The 20,150-nt window shown below is 46.8% G+C and overlaps 1 protein-coding gene across 1 annotated transcript; it reads right to left on the reverse strand.

Moving 5' to 3' along the window:
- Nucleotides 1-14,158: 14,158 nt before the first annotated feature.
- Nucleotides 14,159-17,453, reverse strand: LOC142586267 (uncharacterized). The gene is made up of 2 exons (XM_075697515.1): nt 15,023-17,453; nt 14,159-14,175 (listed from the first exon to the last, which is right to left on the reverse strand). The coding sequence occupies exons 1-2, from the start codon at nt 17,073-17,075 to the stop codon at nt 14,159-14,161; spliced, it is 2,070 nt and encodes a 689-aa protein (XP_075553630.1). The 5' UTR covers nt 17,076-17,453.
- Between the last annotated feature and the right edge of the window lie 2,697 nt (nt 17,454-20,150).

Raw genomic sequence — 20,150 nt, forward strand, 5'->3', positions numbered from 1 at the left:
GAGAAGTATCATCTTGAAATGCAAGGTTACAGCTTCCCCTTGCGCCATGTTGTTGTTTTCTGATAGAGGAAGATGATCAGTACATTGACATCTTTCATATTTCTAAACTAGACACTTAAGGACCACGCACAGACACTTTTTCTAAACGACTTTAGGGCTTTCAGTTGACCTGGGACGCGGCTTCTCGGTAGGATATTGCGTGATACGAAGCAATTTTATCGAGGCAACCCCTCTGAAATCGATGAAAAAGAAACTTAACATAGGGGACACAGTTTCTGAGGCCCGCATGCAACGAAGTACCTCTAAAGGAACAGCATAGCTGCCAAGGAGCGTCAAAAGAGCGGCGAGAAGGCCAGTATAGCATTCAACCTCAACGTAGTCACAGAAAAAAAAAGATGCCTGCCAAGTAGCGCGCTTAAAGCGTCCTCAATATGCCGTTTGCGCGCGTTCTGAAGGCAACCACGCAGGAAATGAACGAAATCTGCGTAATTCCAGCACGGAGCGCTCGTGTTGACGGGTTTCCCTGCACGGCTTTGCAGCGGATCCGTCGTTACGGAGGTTGCCTCGGCGACCGGCTGCTCTCACGCCTGGCTGCCTATTCGAAACCGCAGTCTTAATGAACACGTGACGGCCGCAGTACGAGCTGGCCACGAAGACCCGCCTTAATTAATAAGCGGCGTGGCTAATTGCGGTCTTCGTGCGTGTCGGAAACTCCGAGCAAACTTGTAGCGACGCGGACGGTCGTGTGCGACCGGTGGTGGCATGTTCCTCGTTGCGGGACACAAAAGGAACCCCGAAATTTTATCCTGCGCGAGAAAATGATTCATCGAGCAGTCAATTCCTTTAATAATGCGAAAGTACTATATGTCCCGTGAGGCAGAAAATCCGGCGTGATCGAGCGATGGTGCCAAAAATCATCATCGTCATCAGTGACGTCATCAGCGTCTTGTATGGCGCGAGTTGTAACACAGAAGATGGTAAATGGCATAAAAAGGGTAATTAATAGTAATTATGGGTAATTACTGTGGATTAAGGTGAATTACGGTAACATATAGTTAAGTAAAGTTAAATTAAGGTGGAGTAAGGCGCAATAAAGTGCATTAAGGTGGATTCCGGTTGGTACAAATTCGAGCAAAGTGGATCAAAGTGGATTGAAGATTAAGGTAGAGTTGGGAAAGGTACGTGAAAATGTACGGTGTCACGTATCATAGACGTAACCAATTAAATGAAGAAGTCATAATGCTTTGGCATTCAAATCACATAAGGATAAGTAGGTGACTGTTATTTATTTATTTATTTATTTATTTATTATTTATTTATTTATTTATTGTTTGCCAAACATTTATTACCTCATTCTTAGCACATTGCTATAGGTAGGTTCTTGTCTCACCTCGTTTTATAGAAAAGGGAATATTGTGCGACCGATGGTGGAATCTAACACCAGCCGTCGAGCACAGCGGCCCAGTGTTCTAACTAGTAGGAAACAATCGCACGCATGCTTGTAACGAGCCAGTTACAGCTCGTTGAAACACTGGGTGCGTGCGCTACGTGACACTTTCTCGTCGTCTTTGCTCGTGCGACAGCTCACGCTTTGAGGCGCCGTGCTAGAGGATTCTATCTCCGGGACCGACCCAATTTTCCCCCAGCGCTTTCCTCGTAGAAACTTACGTAGAAACTGTGCGACGTTACACAAACTTGACGATCGTTCAAGTTAAGGAAGTTCTAGCATTTCTTCGCTGGAACAAAAACGCCATCGTCGTTTCTTAACATACACCGCAAGACATAGCCATTGGTACGTACGATTGTATAACGAGTAGTGGCCGACGATGTCCCAAATTGTGTTTCTTTCGCTTACGCTGCCATCCATCACCCACCATCCATAGCCCAACAATCATCACGCCGTAAGCTTGCGTCGAACGGCCGGCGTAGAAATTATGCATTTGCTGTCATGCGACCGTCTTCGACGAGATCGTATGACGCACGCACGCACGCACGCACGCACGCACGCACGCACGCACACACACACACACACACACACACACACACACACACACACACACACACACACACACACACAAACACACACTCACACACACATCACTTGGGTATGTAGGAGAAACTTGTGTAATTGCCTTTCCGTCTTGGTGCGCACATTCACAAAGTATGGATCATACAAGATCTGTACCTCGAAATAATTAAGGTGTGGGCATGTTGGTATTCCATTTCAGCCTGTAGCGCGAAAAGAGACATGGACAGCGTTGTCTGTCTACACTGTCCCTTTGTATTTTGTGCGCAAACTGCTAAACAATTTTCCTATACTAACGACAAGCTGTGTGAATATGGTCCCGGATTAATCACAACAGTTACTGTAATCTTGTTAACGGTATCGCGACAAGAAGAGCAATAAACAAGCTTAAAGAAACGTTGTAACAACCATTTCCATGAAATGGAGAATTAGAAATATTCCATTACATCGTTCTGCTCTAAATCATTGACTGAATTAACATAGGACTGGGTTTGTAGCCATAATCTGTAATTTGTCGGCCACCTCCACTGACTATATGTTTGTTATATCGCGATTATTTTGCGCCAGTCCTTATTCATCACTTGAGAGCACGAAAGTTTTATGATATAAGGTAAATAGCGGATAAGCTGGGTTCCGGGAAAAATAATTTCGACAGCTGTGTTGTTCCCCTCAGCTACCGATTACTGTCTCGAACCACACAAATAACTATTGCGATTCCTTCGTTCCAACCTTCTGATCGCAGTCGCCCCTGAATACCTCGAACTGAACGCCCCTCGCGCTTTTATTCACCGCTTTCACATTGCGCGCCTTTATCCACGCCCACACCACACCGTCATTACCATACGCAGTTTCATATCTCTTATGTCATCGACTTTCCCTTTACTCCCCTCTTTTCATCACCCGACTAAAGCTACCCGCAAAATCAAATTATCGTGTGCCGAAGTAAATGAGAAGGCGCATGCACTTTTTAAGCTCGAAATGAGGGGCCTGTTAGACCCTTTGTTAGACCACGGCGTCAGGTCATTACCGGCGCTCTTGCTATATAACTACACGCGCGACCCCAGCAGGTATGGAGCATCAATGCAATTGAAACCTCCTGGTCGACTTGAGGAGACGGATCGTATCCTTTTTGCGTTATTTTTTTCATTTCCCTTCCCAAGTTTTCCCTCTGTTTCTTTCTTTACCTCACTCCCGTCTTTCACAAGTGCGGCGTGTTTCAAAAGACTCCCGGCGACATTCGCCCTGATGAGACTGCGCGTACGTAACCCATGCTCCCTGCTTTTGATCGTGGCCGGCGGTGCGATTAAAGCGGCACTCCCTCACTTATGTCCTCCTCTCTCGCCCTCATCTCACGTTCGCTTTCACTCTTTCACCCCTTATTAAAAAGCTCGCGCGGTACGTCTAGCAGAATCCGTGCAGTCCTGTCAAAGCTATGCTCATCTCGTCAAGAAAACAAGAAACGAGAGTTTTTAGAAAAGGAAAAAAAAAAATTATACCCGGGTTCAGCGCACACGTTGCAATATATACGTGAGGCGAAGCTTTCGCGAAGCGGTGAAATACATGTTTTAAAACTGCTCAATCTTCTGCACTCCGTCTTGATGCGCAACGATTGCCCGCCTGCCCGCCACGGCGGCAAGATGTGCAGACCCCCGCCATGTGACCACGATACCTCGCTTGACTCGCGACATCGGATTATACTCACTGTCCCCGAGATCAAGCCCCTTTAGTTTACTCTTGCACTGTCTCCAGGTAGTATGAAAGCGTGTTCACGCTCCCGTTGTGTTAACTGATGCATCGCTTATCCGTTCGTGGTCCGTATAGAGGCAAATGGTTTCACGCACGATAGGATTAGCGGACGCGCACTAGTCGCATAAGTCTATCGCGGTTCTTGCTCCAGATTGACTGTCGTGATTACAACCTTTGACTCTGCTGCACGGATTTATTGAGATGGTGTATATACATACTGCGGGCGGGGGTCTCACCATTGCCGCCCATACAACGTCCCGGTGCTTCCACTTGAGCCCGGCAACCAAATACTGTTTTCACTTTTCAAACGATCTTTCTTTTTTTAAATTTCTGGCTGACTTGCCGTACACGGGGCACATGTTTTTCTCGGTACACCATTATTCGCACTTCTGCTTTCCTTCCGTTACAATTACCGCATTGCGTACCAGTTGTCTCGTTTGTTACACCTTAAGAAGCGTACCCTGCCGTTATTTTGAGCGGCTGACAAACATCGCTCGCTGAATAATTAAGGAGTGAGAAGCGGCACCGCTCTGCGCCACATTCTATACTAAGCGGTACTTTCTTAAGTGAATGCCTCGTAGTTCTCATTAATATTTGCCAGCTTGTTTTCCAGCAGCATCATTTATTTATCTGGTTCTCTTGTGCCTGCTATACCGACGAAAGAGTTTGTACGTTCGATGGACGCATAAGCTTCGTCGTCGGCCCTTCCAATAAAAAAAACGAACGCAGTCAGTTTCCATCCTATCCCCTGCGGCCTTTGTTTGGCGACGTTGCTCTCAGGCTCGAAAATAAAAGCCTCGACTGGCGCTGGGGCCCGCAATGTGTGGCCCGAAAAACCCTTTAAACTATAAGTAATTAATCTGCTGCGTTCATTTGTTCCTGTTTGCCAAACCATGTTGACTAGCGAGAAGCGTCGTTTACTAGTTTGTTTATGTAGCTTCAAGGAGAATGTCCGTTTTCACCCTGCTACGTGATATGATGAAAGATGACAGCGAGAAGTAATGAAGATTGATGCTGGTGACTGGAGGAAACGAGGTCGACACAAACAAAAAGCGGCAAGACATGTTCGGCGACCATCCTACACTAAGAGTGCTCGGAGAAAATTGGTAAATGATAGGCCGCAAGAGAGAACTATTACCAGAAACAGCAACACTTTTGGGAAATAGTGAATCGAAGATAGGAAAAAGATAATAGAGGCGGCCTTGCACAGAGTGATATTGAGGCAGTGGCGAAGACAAACGCATTTGCGAAAGGAGATATGGTTAACAGTGCGCGAACTGATCATTGTATTATCTTCTTTATTTATTGAAATGAAAATAAAAGAAATGAATGTAGTCATCCTGTAATGGCGATGGCTAATCATGTTCGCATAGCAAAAACAACAGTATAAAAATAAATACATGTAGTAAGGAAATGAAAAGAAACCAAATCATAGGGCCGGAAATCTACAGTACACTGCCCGATACACTCACGAACATTTAAACATAAAAGACAAAGTTGCACTACAGTGAGTTTGTAAACAAAGTCACCAACACTCACAAGCAACCGTGAAGTAGACCGTGATGAGCATATAAACAGATGAGAAGAATACTGATTAGCATTGGGAGTCCGTTAAATAAATACAAATGAATTGATACAAAAAGACATGGGATGAGCATCTTTCAAGGTCATGGGGAAGCCCAAAGTAGTATATCTTATGAGAAGATACTTGGAGGTACGGACAACAGCAGGAGGGTAGCAAGGATGCTTGAGTGTTTGTATATAGACAAAAGGTGGATTCCCATTGGCGGAAAAGAACCAGAAATCCGGCCGGTAGCTATAACGTACACAGACCACTATGCAGACAGTGAGACAAAAAAGAAGCATAAAATTGAAAGCTGGGCCAGTGGAGTGCGAGCGTTGAATCGAGAAAATGAAAGATGAGGCAACCAATAAAAACTGTGAGGCAGGAAAGAAAAAAATATCATGATCTTCTAAGTAGGGGTAGCGCACTTCCTTTTTGGGGCTAAAATAACGCAAGATATCTAAGAACGCGAAATCATAAACGAAGAATTGCGCAATAAGATTACCGGTGCATAGAACGCAATGATAATGCGGAGACAAGTGCACATGTTTTCACAGAATGTCAAAATATGCATGCAGGTGTATGTAAAAAGGCGGTCAGTCTTCACGCAGCTTTAGAAATTCAAGGCAGTAATTGGAGGAGGAGCATTGGCGCAGTGAACATGGTGGAGAGGCGTTCGGAAGATTGTGGTGGCGCCTAAGTAGAGGAGAACCAGAGTGGTCTCAAACAAAGGTTCGTACATGGCCACAAGTTGGCGTAATCATGCTCTTATTATAGGAAGCAAGGAGCGTTGATAAAGGTTGAAACGTATGCAATGGCATTAAAGTTGCATATGAACTTCAATAGTATATTGCAGAGTGCGATGGCACATGCCACCGCATCGTTTCAATGGGGAATTCACTTTCATGATCATGATAATATTCATCATCATCATCATCATCATCATCATGATTGAGTCGAGGTAGCTGCCGAGTGAAGGAACGCTCAAGAATTGGCAATGTTTTTTATTGTGCTCTGCCGTTTTTGAGCGTTGCTTCCTGCATGAGTCAATGTCATTCATTAGTGGTTCGCCCTCGCAATAATCACAAATATACTGACGAAAAAATGCAACGTTGGGCCGGTACTAACGTCATTTTAGCATGTAAATGAAAAAAAAAAAACAATTGCTTTGACTGATTCAGTCGTACTTGAGTGCGATCGATATCAGCCATCTTGTCGAATATTATTCAGTGCTATCTCTTCACCTTTTGTGATATTTTGATAGCGTTACAGCCAAAGGCCCAGGCTGTCGAGAACACAAAGTAGCACCTGTGACAACATCCAAACTCTCACATCAGGCTTTGTTACCAAGCGCGAAGCAGCCCCGATTCTACATTTGTTTCGTACGCAAAAGTCCGCTAAAAAACTCGGACATCTGCGGTCACTATAATGAGGAGCAATTTCGCGCATCCCTGGAACCAACTAACAAACTGCAATACGTCATCCTATAGAGCCTTAAAGACAGGTGGAGCGCACTGTCTTTGGCGTCGTTGTTGCAGCTGCGCCTGTCTGTGTCGTCACATACGAACCGGCTAGCTAAACACCGTCTAACATTCTGCAACAAGCTCCACGGCTACAACGTTCTGTGCAATCATTGCGCAAGATTGAAACGGTGAGATCGGGGAGAAAGTTTCGAAATCGGTATGATTAAATAGTCACGGGCCGCAGCCGTGCTATTATTCCTGGGCTTTTCTTTTTTCTTTTCCCTATCCGGCAGCGCGAATTTTTTTCCCCGCAAACGGTGTCTGAGCAAATGCAAATCTCGTGTTCCCTGCAAAGGATGACCTCGTTTCGCTATGCAAATGAGCCAATCAACTCGGCCATTACGAGCAGCGGCTCCAGGGAAGCCGCGGCCTAGGAGGATTAACCGCGAGAGCGCGTTTGCGCAGCAGGAATGAAAGTTTTACACAAGCGTTACTGGCCTTCAAGCGTGACGGGGGAAAGGTGGGTGGAGGCAAATGGCGGAGTACGTAGCGGAGGTGATCATAAGAGCAACTACATATTGGTGCCGCGAAGCATAATGAAGCAGCCGGGTGCATCGCACACACAGTGAAAGTCTGTGGCTGCCGTTGGCTTTTGCCTGTGATCGCCGGCCACGTCAATTTAGTGAAGACCTAAGACGGTTGACCCGAACATGGCCTGGCACATCGCAGGGCAATTAAGTTCAATTCAACTTAATTTATCGCGACCTCTATTCAAAAACAAATGCTTCAGATACCGTGAAACGTAATTTCATGGTAAGTAAGCTAATTTCTTCTTTTGCGGACCGCAGAAATCGAACGGACAAACTATAGCAATACCTCGGAAGTGTACTGCTGACATCGATAACTGTGTTTAATGATGGCGGGACAAATTCTCGGCAAAAAAGTTTTGGTAGACGGTGGGACAGCGTGACGCGATGGTGTGACGACGATGAAATGACGACGATGACCGCGATGACTGGGCGATGACGACGCAGGACGACCAAGACGGCATAACGACAAGAGCACCACCCCAGCGTGACGACACTGGCGTGACGACGGCTGTGCCGGACCATGCTAATCAAGCCAGGCCGTGTCCTCCAGAGTGCAGTGCGTCCACGTTGGATAACGTCATTGTAATACTCTCTGTCGATAGCCTCACTACTGGGGAGGAAATCAACATAAATGATGCCGCATTCATCTCAAGAAATCGTCGCCGTAACTTTTCCAGCCAACAGAGTCGCTTGAAACTTCCTTGGTGTTTGAGTCCACAGGTTTTCAGTGTTGACGACAAGTTTTTTCTTTTATTTTTCGAGTTAAATGATACATCTCGTCGCAGGTGATGATCCGGCGAAGAAAACTTGCCTTTTCTGTCGTAATTGTATTTCAATTCGACGCATGTTCGGAGCCTCCTGTCCCAGTCGAAGGCTGACAGTTATCTTGGCGCCGAACGTGCGCTGACTTTGCGGAAAATCAGGCGTTTATGCTGATAGCGCGGAGTATCCTCAGGGAGAGATGCGTCTGTTCCCCAAGCTGGCGAAACGTGCCAAACGCAGAAGCGTGCCGGCCACGGCGGTACTGCCCTGCGCATTCATCACCAATTTAATACCGGGTCCTTAGCGCAAACGCAAAAGCGAGCGTATCTAACAAAGTCAATGCATAACTCAACCTTTGCGATTTCCCATGAGGATCGCAATAGAAGATGGGCGCGGCTACGGAGTGGCGCGAAGTATTTTCTTTTGCTTGTTGCTTTATGGTACTTCTTGTAGAGATATTGGCGCCGAGGAAGGCACGCTATAAAGCAAAGAGTAAACAACCTAATGGGCTACTAATGTATAGAAATGTCATCAAGTATATACCTCGTCCAAGCCACTGGTCCCTTAGCTGAGGAAGTCTTCACAAGGCACTAACAAAGCATGTATGACATGTGCAATAGACGTATAGGTATGTTGCGGCGTTCCAAGAAAATTTGAAAAAAAATGCGTAAGAACAACGCACCAAGGCCAAATTTCATGGTGCCCGAATGTGTAGTCTGTCAGCTAGACATGCCCCTAAAGATAATGTGAACATGACGCGGAGATTGTTGAGGCTCTGTGGATGCCGACGCGTAAGCATATGTCAAAGTGCAAATAAGTAAGGAGATACACATCAAGCTATGGAGGTGCTCAGGTGATGTAAGCAGCAGCTTTCTCGTGTATGTGAGGCAAGAACGACACCGCATCAATGACGCAGTAGTGCGGTGCTGACGTCAGCGGACTTTTACACATCCGAGGATGCGAGCCAATCCTTCGACTGATTCGCTTTCCGGCAATCGCAGCAGCGTGCTGGCGTATGGTGAGCACACGGACCCTACTTGTCAACGCACGCTGCACAAGGCGCCGGCATAATAACGCGAGCAAGCAAAAAGAAAGTGCATGCACGAAGGCAGTCTCAGATTGAGCGCTCAGAATCATGACTTATGCATCTAAGCTCCCAGCCGACACGGTCCCTTTACAGCTCCAACTGTTTTTCTTTTGATGAGCGAAGACCCCCGAGCTTCTTGCAAGGAGCATACGCATCGGGAACGCTGGGCGACCGGCTGTTATATCCAATTACGTCTTGGATGCCGAAAGTGGACCCCATTATGGGGAGCTTCGTGTTACGCGTACCCGTACGAGGCCAGACGCTCATGAAGTTGGGTAAATCTTCACATTAGAGGGAAACGGGGCTGCATGGAGAGCATAGAAGCGTACAGAACAATGAGAGGCCTACGCTGTGTATAGAAATAAGTCTAACACTTAACCTCCAGTACAACGTAACAGCTCTTGAGTTTAGTAATGGCGCTCATTTTTTTCTTTCCAGTAAAAAGAATCGTCTGTCAGTAACCACAACGTCGAGACATGGTAGAAGGCGCGCTGTGTTCACGATGACAGTGGCCTCAAGCCTTTGCTCTTTACAAACGACCGATTGACTGACATTGACTGGCTGACTCGCTCGCTGGCTAGGCTGGGCTAGCTCGGCTGCCTGGACTGGCTTGGTAGTTGTCAAACTCTCCATTTTTAACCAATCATAGGGGCCCAAAAAGCTGCCACGACATCTCTGATTCGCTCAAAATGCCGTCATTACCAAATTTGACAATATGGCGAAATTTGACTATCTCCAGAAAAACACCCGTGTAGCTACTGGATGTATGTATAGCTGGCCAGCTGGCTGGAGACAGACAGACAGACAGACAGACAGACAGACAGACAGACAGACAGACAGACAGACAGACAGACAGACAGACAGACAGACAGACAGACAGACAGACAGACAGACGGACGGACGGACGGACGGACGGACGGACGGATTGATTGATTGATTGATTGATTGATTGATTAAAGGGAGGAATAAATGTGAATTAATGAATGACATACAGAACACTGGTGAGCATTCGAAACTGTTACTGTGTTCCAATGATTTGCAAAGGAAGTTTGAAAGTTGTGTCATCAGCAGCAGCATTATCAGGTGTTTCTTTTTACATTAAGTACAGTACTTGTCACTATAGCATAAACAATAACAAACGAAATGAACAAAAAAGGCAACTGTAAGGCGGCACGAAACAAAAGCTATACCCGCCGTGGTGGCTTAGCGCCTATGGTGTTGCGCTGCTAGATACGAGGCGTTCCGGGATCGAATACCGGCCGCCGTGGCTGCATTCCGATATGGGCGAAATGCAAAAACGCCCCTGTCCCGTGAATTGTGGCCACGTTAAAGGTCCCCTGGTGGTGAACATTAATCTGGAGTCCGCCCTCACCTCCCCCCCTACAGCACGCCTCATAATCAAATCGTGGTTACGGCACCTAAAAACCCCACAATTATTTATTACAGAAGCTGTATACCGAATATAGAAACACCGAAGCTAACAGCGAGGAAACATAATCAGGATCACATAATATAACCAAACTGCACGGTTATGGTCTCTCTAAACATTGGGTGATTGCGTTCAGCGACGATTGATCCTGGTAGTTTATTTCATCCTGCTATGGTATCTAGCAAAAATGAGTTGTTAAATCTATTTATAGTACTGTGGAGGTGTTTAAAATGTAAAGCTATGATAAAGAAATAATTAAGGTATTGAAGCGTAAGGATATGGCAGTATTTGCCTGAGCGCAGTGATAGACGAGAAGCCGTTTCACATGACTAGCCCTGCTAGAGCTGCACGAAATATGAGAAGACCACAGAAAAGTTGCAAAGCAGTATGAACAGAGAAAGCATGCGCAAGTGCGAAAACAGAAAACGGCAAAAAAAAAAGAGAATTTTTCTTTCTTTTCTAGAGAGTCGAGCTGTGTCAAGCTGGCGGATGTAAACAATGCTGTTTGCCTTTCATCTCCGAACTGAAAATATGTCCCCACTCAGCCAGATGTCTACCAGGGATGGCTTCGTGCGGAAAAAAGCCCATCACCTTTTTTTGTGTCTGTGTGTCTTATGGAGCTGTATCTTCTTCTGCACGTCTGCTATCGCACTTCTGCGTCCTACAGCCGTGCGCCCTTCGCTCAACAAGAATACAATATTGGCCGACGCACTAGGGATTCCTTGAATATAAGTTCCTGAAAAGAAAAATAAACGCAGGCGAGAGATTTATTTATTTATTTATTTATTTATTTATTTATTTATTTATTTATTTATTTATTTATTTACACATGCTGCAGCCTCAATGAAACTATTGCAGGAGTAGGATGAACAACAAACATACAACATTTATAAACAAGCTTGCGTGAATTGTTTCAGTGATAGTGAACGGATGCTGCCCGGTAATGAATTCCAGACTTCAATTGTTGATGGAAAAAAAATTGTGTTCAAAGGAATCAGCGCGGGCAAAAAAGGTTGAGATATTTAGAGCATGGTGATGAGGGTTTGGAAAAAGTAGTTATCTAGAGAGGAGGGGCGAGGAGAATTGATTAACGTGTGAAGCAATTTTAGGGATTCAAGTTTGCGACGCTCTGCAAGAGGAGTAAGACCAAGAAGGAGAAGAGAGTTAGACGGCGAAAATTCCTTGTCATATCTCCTACAAACAAAACGTACTGCTTTTTTTTTTGCCGTGATTCTATTTTTTTTTGACACCACAGTGTTTGTATGGGTTCCATACAGCGCAGCCATATTCGAGGATGTGGCGAATGAGGGTTTTGTATGTTAGAAATTTAGTTTCTTGAGGAGCAAGACGCAGCGTATGATGTAAGTAACTGAGTCTTTTAAGGACCTTGTTACAATTGACATGAATGTGTCTCGACCATGACAAATCGTTTGTAAGTAGGACACCTAAATATTTGAATTCGAAGGCCCTAATTAAAGTAATATTGTTAAAGGCATAGGCAAGGAAGGAAGGGGATGAGTCTGGTGTAAAGACATGAAGACAGTTTCGGAAAAGTTTATATTCATTTGCCATGCTTTGGACCAGTTACAGAAGTAGGCAAAATAATTGTTAAGGGCAACATAATCAGTAAGATATTTAATTGTGTGATATAAAACGCAATCATCTGCATAAAGGCGTATTCTAACTGAGGTGTGCAGGGGGATATCATTAATATAAAGCAGGAATAAAAGAGGACCCAGTACTGAGCGTTGGGGAACCCCTGATGAAACAGGAATCAAGGGTGAGTTAGGAGAGTTGAAACATACATATTGCGAACGCTGGGAAAGAAGCACTATGGAATTGCATGAGTTTTGTTGAGTCATCAGAGCGTTTCGATCGACGTAATCTGGGCACACGACGTGATAGATGCAAAAGGTCCCTAGTCATCCAAGGAATATCGATGTTTGTTTTCTTTGTTGTTAAAGGAATAGAAAAGTTGATACACTTATTGACAAGATTTTCCAAGAAAATTTTCAAGGTATTAGTATCACTAGTGGAACTTATTAGTTTAAACTCGTGAAAAGAATCGCATTGGGTGTCTGTTATTGCCAAATCATCAGCGCGGTTAAAGTCAGGAAATGTGCGGTAGATATAGCGGGATTTAGGGACGATGCCACAAACTGAAATTAACACAGCATTGTGGTCAAATATTCCATCAATAAAATCGCATTCGCAACCGGCGTTAAAAAGAGATGTAGTAAGAAAGGCAAGATCACGGACGGAAGTTTGCCGAGTGAAATCCTTAACGATCTGGTGCAGGCCACAGGACAATGAAATGGGGACCAACTCCCGCCCGATAGTCATTTCCTGTCCGCTCACTTTCGTAGAAGAGCAATCAATATCAGGAGCAGTAAAATCGCCCGCTCAGGTAACGTTGGATGAAGAAGTATTATGACTGTGCAAAAATTCACATAGATTGTGCAAATGCTCAATATTAGAACCAGGCGGACGGTAAACGACCCCTATAATCAAATACATATTTTCGAGTTGAATTTTGCACCACAAAGACTCAGTATCAGCTGGGGCAAGGAATACAGAAAAGTGAAGGTGAGATTGAAGAAATAGAACAACACCGCCTCCTCTCCCGAATTTTTTGTCACGCCGAACCACTTTGAAACCACAGGGGCTTACCTCAAAATCATGCACACCATCATGTAACCAAGTCTCACTAACACCGATAATATGTGGCGAGTAAGACGACACCAAGAAAAGAAATTTAGAGAAATTGCTGACGAGGCTTCTTGCATTAATGTTTAAAATGGAGGTTTTAACATGTGGCGAGTAAGGCGGCGCCAAGAAAAGAAATTTAGAGAAATTGCTGACGAGGCTTCTTCGATTTAATCATGGATTTATAGACAGGGTACGATACTATTGGGATAGCACATTCAATACTCTCGTTAGATCATATGCTGGCTCAACTAAACCCGCCGAAACACTTGCTAGGGCCAAATCCATTTGACTTGATGGTACTGGACAATAAACTTCAATTTTAAACATTAATCCAATGTTGCACAGATGAGCCACTTTCCCTGTGAGAGCAGGATGCTTCCCAGAGCTTCTTGCGTATATTGCGAACCTGTTGCGAGAAGTCTTCTGAAGCACGAAAGCTAGTGTATTTAAGTTTATAGCAATTCCTCAGCACCAGCACCTTATCCTGAAAATCAAGGAGTTTCACAATAACGGGACGTGACCGGCCTCTGAAGTTATGGCCGAGTCTATGACACCTTTCGATATGCGAACACGCGATCTTAAGAGTGTCCTGGAACCACTTAGCAATGTTGGAAGAAATTTCCTTATAATTCTCGTTAGGGCCCTTGCTCAGACCATGTATAATAATGTTGTTTCTACGCGACCCGTTCTTTAAATTGTCGTTTCTGCAAGACAGAGTTGATAAAGCATTTTCTAATTGGTGGATTCGAGTGTCTAGGTTGTTGTTAGAATCCTGCGCACCACTACACGTTGAGGGTGACTGCAGAGAAGATACACGAGCTTTCAAAATCTCAAATCTCGTGTTGACAGACGATTGAAACATTTTGATTTCCGCAATATACAGAGCCAGTTTCTTTTGGCCATTTACGAGTTGTTTTTTGCGGTGCCGAGTTTGCAGCAGACAGCGTGGCACAAGGGAGCCCAATTAGCCAATGGAACCTAGTAGAGAGAGTACTGCAAGGGCGATGCATGTACTGAACGCAAGCACTGACATAGTTGCGGCACCTCGCAGATATAGAAAAAAAAAATTGACCGCCCTTCCACCACTGCGAAGAGGGGTGCTCAGGATCTAATTGGAGCTCGGGATGCGCGGCGCTTTGTTGTCGTAACGCCTCGGCTTCGCGCTCCCTCATGATGATAGTGTTCAAAGGAAAGGAAGGACGCTTGATTCTGCAACCCGTGAGGGAGCACGGCGAAGCGTCATCCCTCATGGCGAGGTCGGCACGTCGACGGCAAGCCCTTTCTCGAGCGAGTTCCCGGCGGCGTTCATCAAGCGCCGCCTGTTCGCCGAACGCACGACGCGCGGCCCGCTCCCGCTGCCGTTCCTTCAACGCCAGTCGGCTCTTCGGCAGAATGAACCACACGCAGCCTCCCCATCTGACGGCCGGGCCTGAACTGGCGGCAAACGGCGGGCGCGAGGCGAGCGCGCACGCGATTACACCCTTTCCCTTCGTACGGTAACACCAACACCGACGTCGCCACGAGTGAGGCAATACAAGCTTCGCTTGAAGTAGTAGTATAAGACTTTTATTCAGCCAAAAATTACAGGCCGAGCATATCGACCGCCTGGGTGGCCAGTCGACGCTGTTCTTCTTCACCTTCAGCGCCAAGCCAGTCCAGCCAGGTGGTGATGGAAAGTGAAGGGGGAGGATAGGAACTTGATTGCTGAGCAGTCGGACAGTAGAATAGGCAATGGGATAGGTCTGCATAAGTAGAGGGGCAGTTGGGACAGGAGGGGTCGGAGCGATAGCGATAGAGAAAGAGGCGGGAAGGGGTTACCAGTGCATTCATTTGGATGTGCCGCAGAAGGCGAGCCTCCGGCACAGTGAGTGATGGATGAGGGGGAGGGTAGAGGCGCTTGTCGAGACGGAGTTGGAGGTAAACTTCCTTGATAGTGCGGCGCAGGGAGAGTCCCCCAGAATCCTGCGAGGGCCCCGACCAGGGGATCAACGGTGCCCGGTTAAAAACGTCACGGGCGAGCTGATGGGCCAGCTCATTGCCGTCAATCCCCGAATGCCCAGGGACCCAGCGGAGGAAAACGGTGGAAGGTTGCAATGCGGAGACCGCTCGTTCGACCTCTTGTTGGAGTGAATGGGGTAGGGTGCGGTTTTGTATGTGGCGAATGGCGGCTTGGGAATCGGTGTATATCGTGTACTCTGGGAGCGAGGGCAGGGAGGGAAATGATTGTAGGGCATGTACAATGGCAAGGACCTCGAGAGATAGTGCATCCGGAGGGTGTAGGTACGGCCCACTCGTGTGAGTTTCAGGTGCTGGGAGGTGGGGATGGTAGATAGCGTAGCCGCAGGAACCTCGAGGGGCTATGAAAGAGGCATCCGTGTAGGCTACTCCCTGAGTAGTAAAGAGGGGGGAATGATGCTGCGCGGCCGCGTGACGACGGCCGGCATGCAGGACAGGGGACATATTGGACGGCAGGGGGAGAATGCGAAGATTGGGCGCCGGGGTGGATTTTGGAGAGGTAAAGGAGGAAACGGGAATGGGAGAGATACCCGCCTGGGCCAGTAACCACTGACCCTGACGGGTAAGGGAAAGCCGGGCAAGCTGGGAGTCACGGTGGAGAGAGAGAAGAGAACGAAGAGGATGGAAGAGGCCTGTGGCAAAGAGCTTAGCAGTGGAGGTGGTGATAGGGAGGTTGAGAGCTGCCTTGTAGAGGCCCACAAGGGCGGTCTCGAGGGTGTTAAGCTGAGTGGGGGTGAAGGAAACGTAAGGCACAAAGTACAGGAACTTGTTGAGGGCGAGCGCATGGGCAACTCGGCACGCATGAGCCTCGTGGAGGCCCGAGCGCCGAGTGACCACGCGCCGCAGGAGGTGAGTTACCGAGTGACAAGTCCTGACAGCATGGTGTAGGGCTTGCACATTCTTGGCTGCATGCAACGGGAAGCCAAGAACTTTGCATTGGGGGACAATAGGAATGGGAGAGCCGGAAAGATGGAGGGAGATTAGGGCGTTGTGGGAGCGCTGGTATGAGGAGTAGTTAAGAAGGAGAAGCTCGGATTTCTCCGGAGCAGGTGACAAGCCAGCAGTGGAGAGAAAGGAGTTGATGAGATCGAGGCCACGTTGCAGGGTGTCCTGTACGTGACCGGGAGAACCAGACGAACACCAGAGGGTGATGTCGTCGGCATAAAAGATGTGCTGGAGGTCAGGAATCTGGGCTAGTTGGGAGGCGAGAGGGGTCATAGCAAGATTAAAAAGGATAGGAGAGAGAACAGCACCTTGAGGAGTGCCACGGGTGAGCGGGTGGGGATCGGACAGATGGGTGTCCACCCGGAAACGAGCCACTCGGTTAGAGAGAAAGGAGCGGAGATAAGAGTACATCCGGTGTCCGCAGGCCAGGGAGGAGAGTTGAGACAGGATATGGTCGTGGCACACACCGTCGAAGGCCTTGCGGACATCAACAGTCACAAGAGCGTGGATCTGGCTGGGATTGGGTGAGAGAAAGGTGTGCTGGAGGATCAGGAACATGTCCTGTGCACAGACGCGCCGTCGAAAGCCGATAAGAGAATGGGGGAAGAACTCTTTCGCTTCAATAAAATCAGAGAGGCGAGTCAAAGCCATTCGCTCAAGGGTCTTGCCAACACACGACGTCAAGGAGATAGGGCGAAGGTTAGAAAGGGAGGGAGGTTTGCCTGGCTTCGGAATCATAGAAATAAGGGAGGATGTCCAAGCGCTCGGCAAGCAGCCGGTGTCCCAGGCATTGTTGAAAGTCTGAAGGAGGAATTCCTTGGAGTGGTCGGGGAGGTTGCGGAGTGTAGTGTATGTGATGGTATCCTCACCGGGAGCCGAGCGAGAAGCATTAGCAGCCAGGGCAGCTTCGAGCTCCCGGAGAGTGAAAGGCCGGTCGAGGTCTGGGTTAGGATCACCAGAGTAGGTTGGGTAGGAAGGTGTGAGAGGGGGTGGGAGATACAAAGAAGTGAGCTTGTCAAAGACATCGGAGGGAGTCCCCTGAGTGAGGGCTTTTGCTAGAGTGGGAGCAAGGGCAGGCTTCGTACCTAAGAAAGATTTAAAAAGGGACCACGTGGATCGCGAGTGTAATGCAGAATCGTAATGTGACGGCCTCGATTCTTCGCTTGAAAATGTGTGTTACCTAACAAGGTTCGGCAGCGCATATTTCTAAGTTTATACGGTGCATGGTTTGACCCGAATGCAGAGACAGTTCTTGCACAACTGTTGCAGTGCATCGTCTCTCATAAATAAACAAACAAAAGCAATTTCGCCACATTGAGTGCTCGCTGTGGGATCAACGCTAAGCGAAACGCGCAACGTTGATTGATACGTTAAATAAAGAAAGAAGGTTATGAAAAGACGCTCATCACGTGCGCACATTTATTTTGTTTCCAATTATGCGCAAAGAACTGCTCAAGTTCTGGTTCCATCGCAGAAGTTTTGGCTCATTTGACTTCGCAGTGAAACTCACATAACTGTTCGTGTTGCGCACCGAGTTTTGCGGCAGAGCGAGTATGCACTTCCCTGCAATATGGCGGAGAAATGCGGATACCCCACCACACGACCCAAGTTTACCTCCAGACCACGGATCACGCAGCCTCCGGGATCGACCCCCTTCACATGGAGAGGAAACGAACGAGCAGGCGTGCCAAAACCCCAGAAGGAGGAGAAAAAGAGACTTGCTTTAATAAAAGGAATTCCGCAATTTCAAGGCGCAGATTTATTTCAATGTGGATATTGAGGTACCACTTGCTATTTAACAGCGTAAATTCACAGAGGACAAAACTGGTCACTGGAACAACTGTAGATGTGCGCCACCCCCCTCTTCCTCCTATATAGATGACTATATAAACGAATTCTTAATGAGTATAATATACTGTGTTGAGCTGTTCGACAGGATAACCACGATCAGCAAAGTTTGGGAAGGTTCGCAAGGAATGCTTCTCTTTATACGACAAATTATGTGCAAGGTGCACATGGGCACACATGTATCAGCTTCCTAATATTATTGGGCTTTCAATGGCCGGTGCCGTATTCGCGCGCCATCGTCTCTCTCTTATCATATCAATATTTTTTTCTATACATTCCTTGTGTAAATACTTCTTCAGCACGTTTACGAATTAAGGAGAGAGGCGTAGCCGGCCCTGTATAACAGCTAGATACCCACATCTTTTTTTAAATACATTTAAAAGAAGAAAAATCATAAAGAAAAGATGCTGGCTATATTGAAGTCCTAAAGTTAGGGAAAATGCTCCCCTTGGCCGGACGAATTTTCCTCCAACTGAGGACCTTGCTTTCCGAGAAACGCCGCTGTTTCACGTGGAACATCTTCCACTAAAAATGTGCGCAGTAAATGCAACCTTCGTGAGGCTTGAATATAATTTTTCTTTAGAATTTCAGAGTGAATAAAAAATATGTTCCGGAAAAAGAATTCCCTCCTAGTAAGCTTTATACTCTGATAAGCGCTTTAAATAAATGATTTGAACTAAAGAAAATTGCCTGTCCCTTTGAAAACATTGTGTTAGAGTGCCGAGAAGCTCTTGTAGAGCAATTACCACCTCGGAAAGCAGGTTGTGCAGGGTTAGTTTCTCTGGCTAGAGCACATTTTTCTTCAATGGTGGAAGTGCCATTCCGAGAAATCCGTATTGTTTTCATTTGTAGATTCGCAGTGCATTTAGGTAGATGCCGGCTTTCCGGCTTCACTGCGATTTTCACTAAGGCTACGTTACCCGCCGTGGTTGCTCAGTGGCTATGGTGTTGGGCTGCTGAGCACGAGGTCGCGGGATCGAATCCCGGCCACGGCGGCCGCATTTCGATGGGGGCGAAATGCGAAAACACCCGTGTGCTTAGATTTAGGTGCACGTTAAAGAACCCCAGGTGGTCGAAATTTCCGGAGTCCTCCACTACGGCGTGCCTCATAATCAGAAAGTGGTTTTGGCACGTAAAACCCCAAATATTATTATTATTAAGGCTACGTTCACACTGGGGAAACGGCAAGCGGGCGGAAAAGCCAAAGCGGCCGGAAGATCTTTTCCGCGCATGTACAAGACGTTAACATTTGTTTCGCCACTGCAGCGCAAACCACTGCCGCTTTCGCCTACATCCATCCAGTTTGCGTGCGTTTGTCCGCGTGGTGGCGCGGACAAACGCACGTAGATTTAAGTTATGCATTCTTACGTTACCCACTGTTTCAAATCGGTAGTTTAATATATTACTTCCCAATAGACATATGGATCCTAGCTATTTGGCCTGTGTTGCCCTTCTTCCAATCGGCCCACTAATGGTCAGAAAAAGTCGTACCAACAAAATACTGCCACATTAATGATGTGTCCTTCTGGTTGACGCTGAAGTAGTCACCAACTACGGGCCAGCCTAGCAGCGATCGTTGTCGTGGAGGTTGAAGAGTATGTGAATTAGCATGCTCTACAGACTGTAGAGATGTTACAAATATGCATGTCAGTTATTCACTCACCCATCAAAGGAGCCACATTCGAGGTTGCTCCGCAAGCTAGAAAAGCAAAATATGAAATAAGGCACCGAAGAACGGCGAAACCAGATATCCTTGCAGTTCTTGCTCGCAGAAGCAGTAAGTAAAAAATGCAGCAGAGGTGAATATTATGAACAACATCATGTTTGCCAAGTAGACCAGAAAGATAACAGCAAGCCACTAACAGCCCTTCAAACAAATAAAATCAAAGGATGCTGCATGGTAACTTACCTTGCTCTCAACAAACCAGTTGACCATGCAAACACAACTTTCAAGGCAAGTTTGTG

The sequence above is a fragment of the Dermacentor variabilis genome, chromosome 6 (assembly GCF_050947875.1).
Source record: "Dermacentor variabilis isolate Ectoservices chromosome 6, ASM5094787v1, whole genome shotgun sequence".
In the NCBI taxonomy this organism is placed as follows: Eukaryota; Metazoa; Arthropoda; class Arachnida; order Ixodida; family Ixodidae; genus Dermacentor; species Dermacentor variabilis.

What these genes read in the sequence shown, in the direction of transcription:
- LOC142586267 (XM_075697515.1), bottom strand. Translation starts at nt 17,075, where the DNA reads ATGATTCCGAAGCCAGGCAAACCTCCCTCCCTTTCTAACCTTCGCCCT.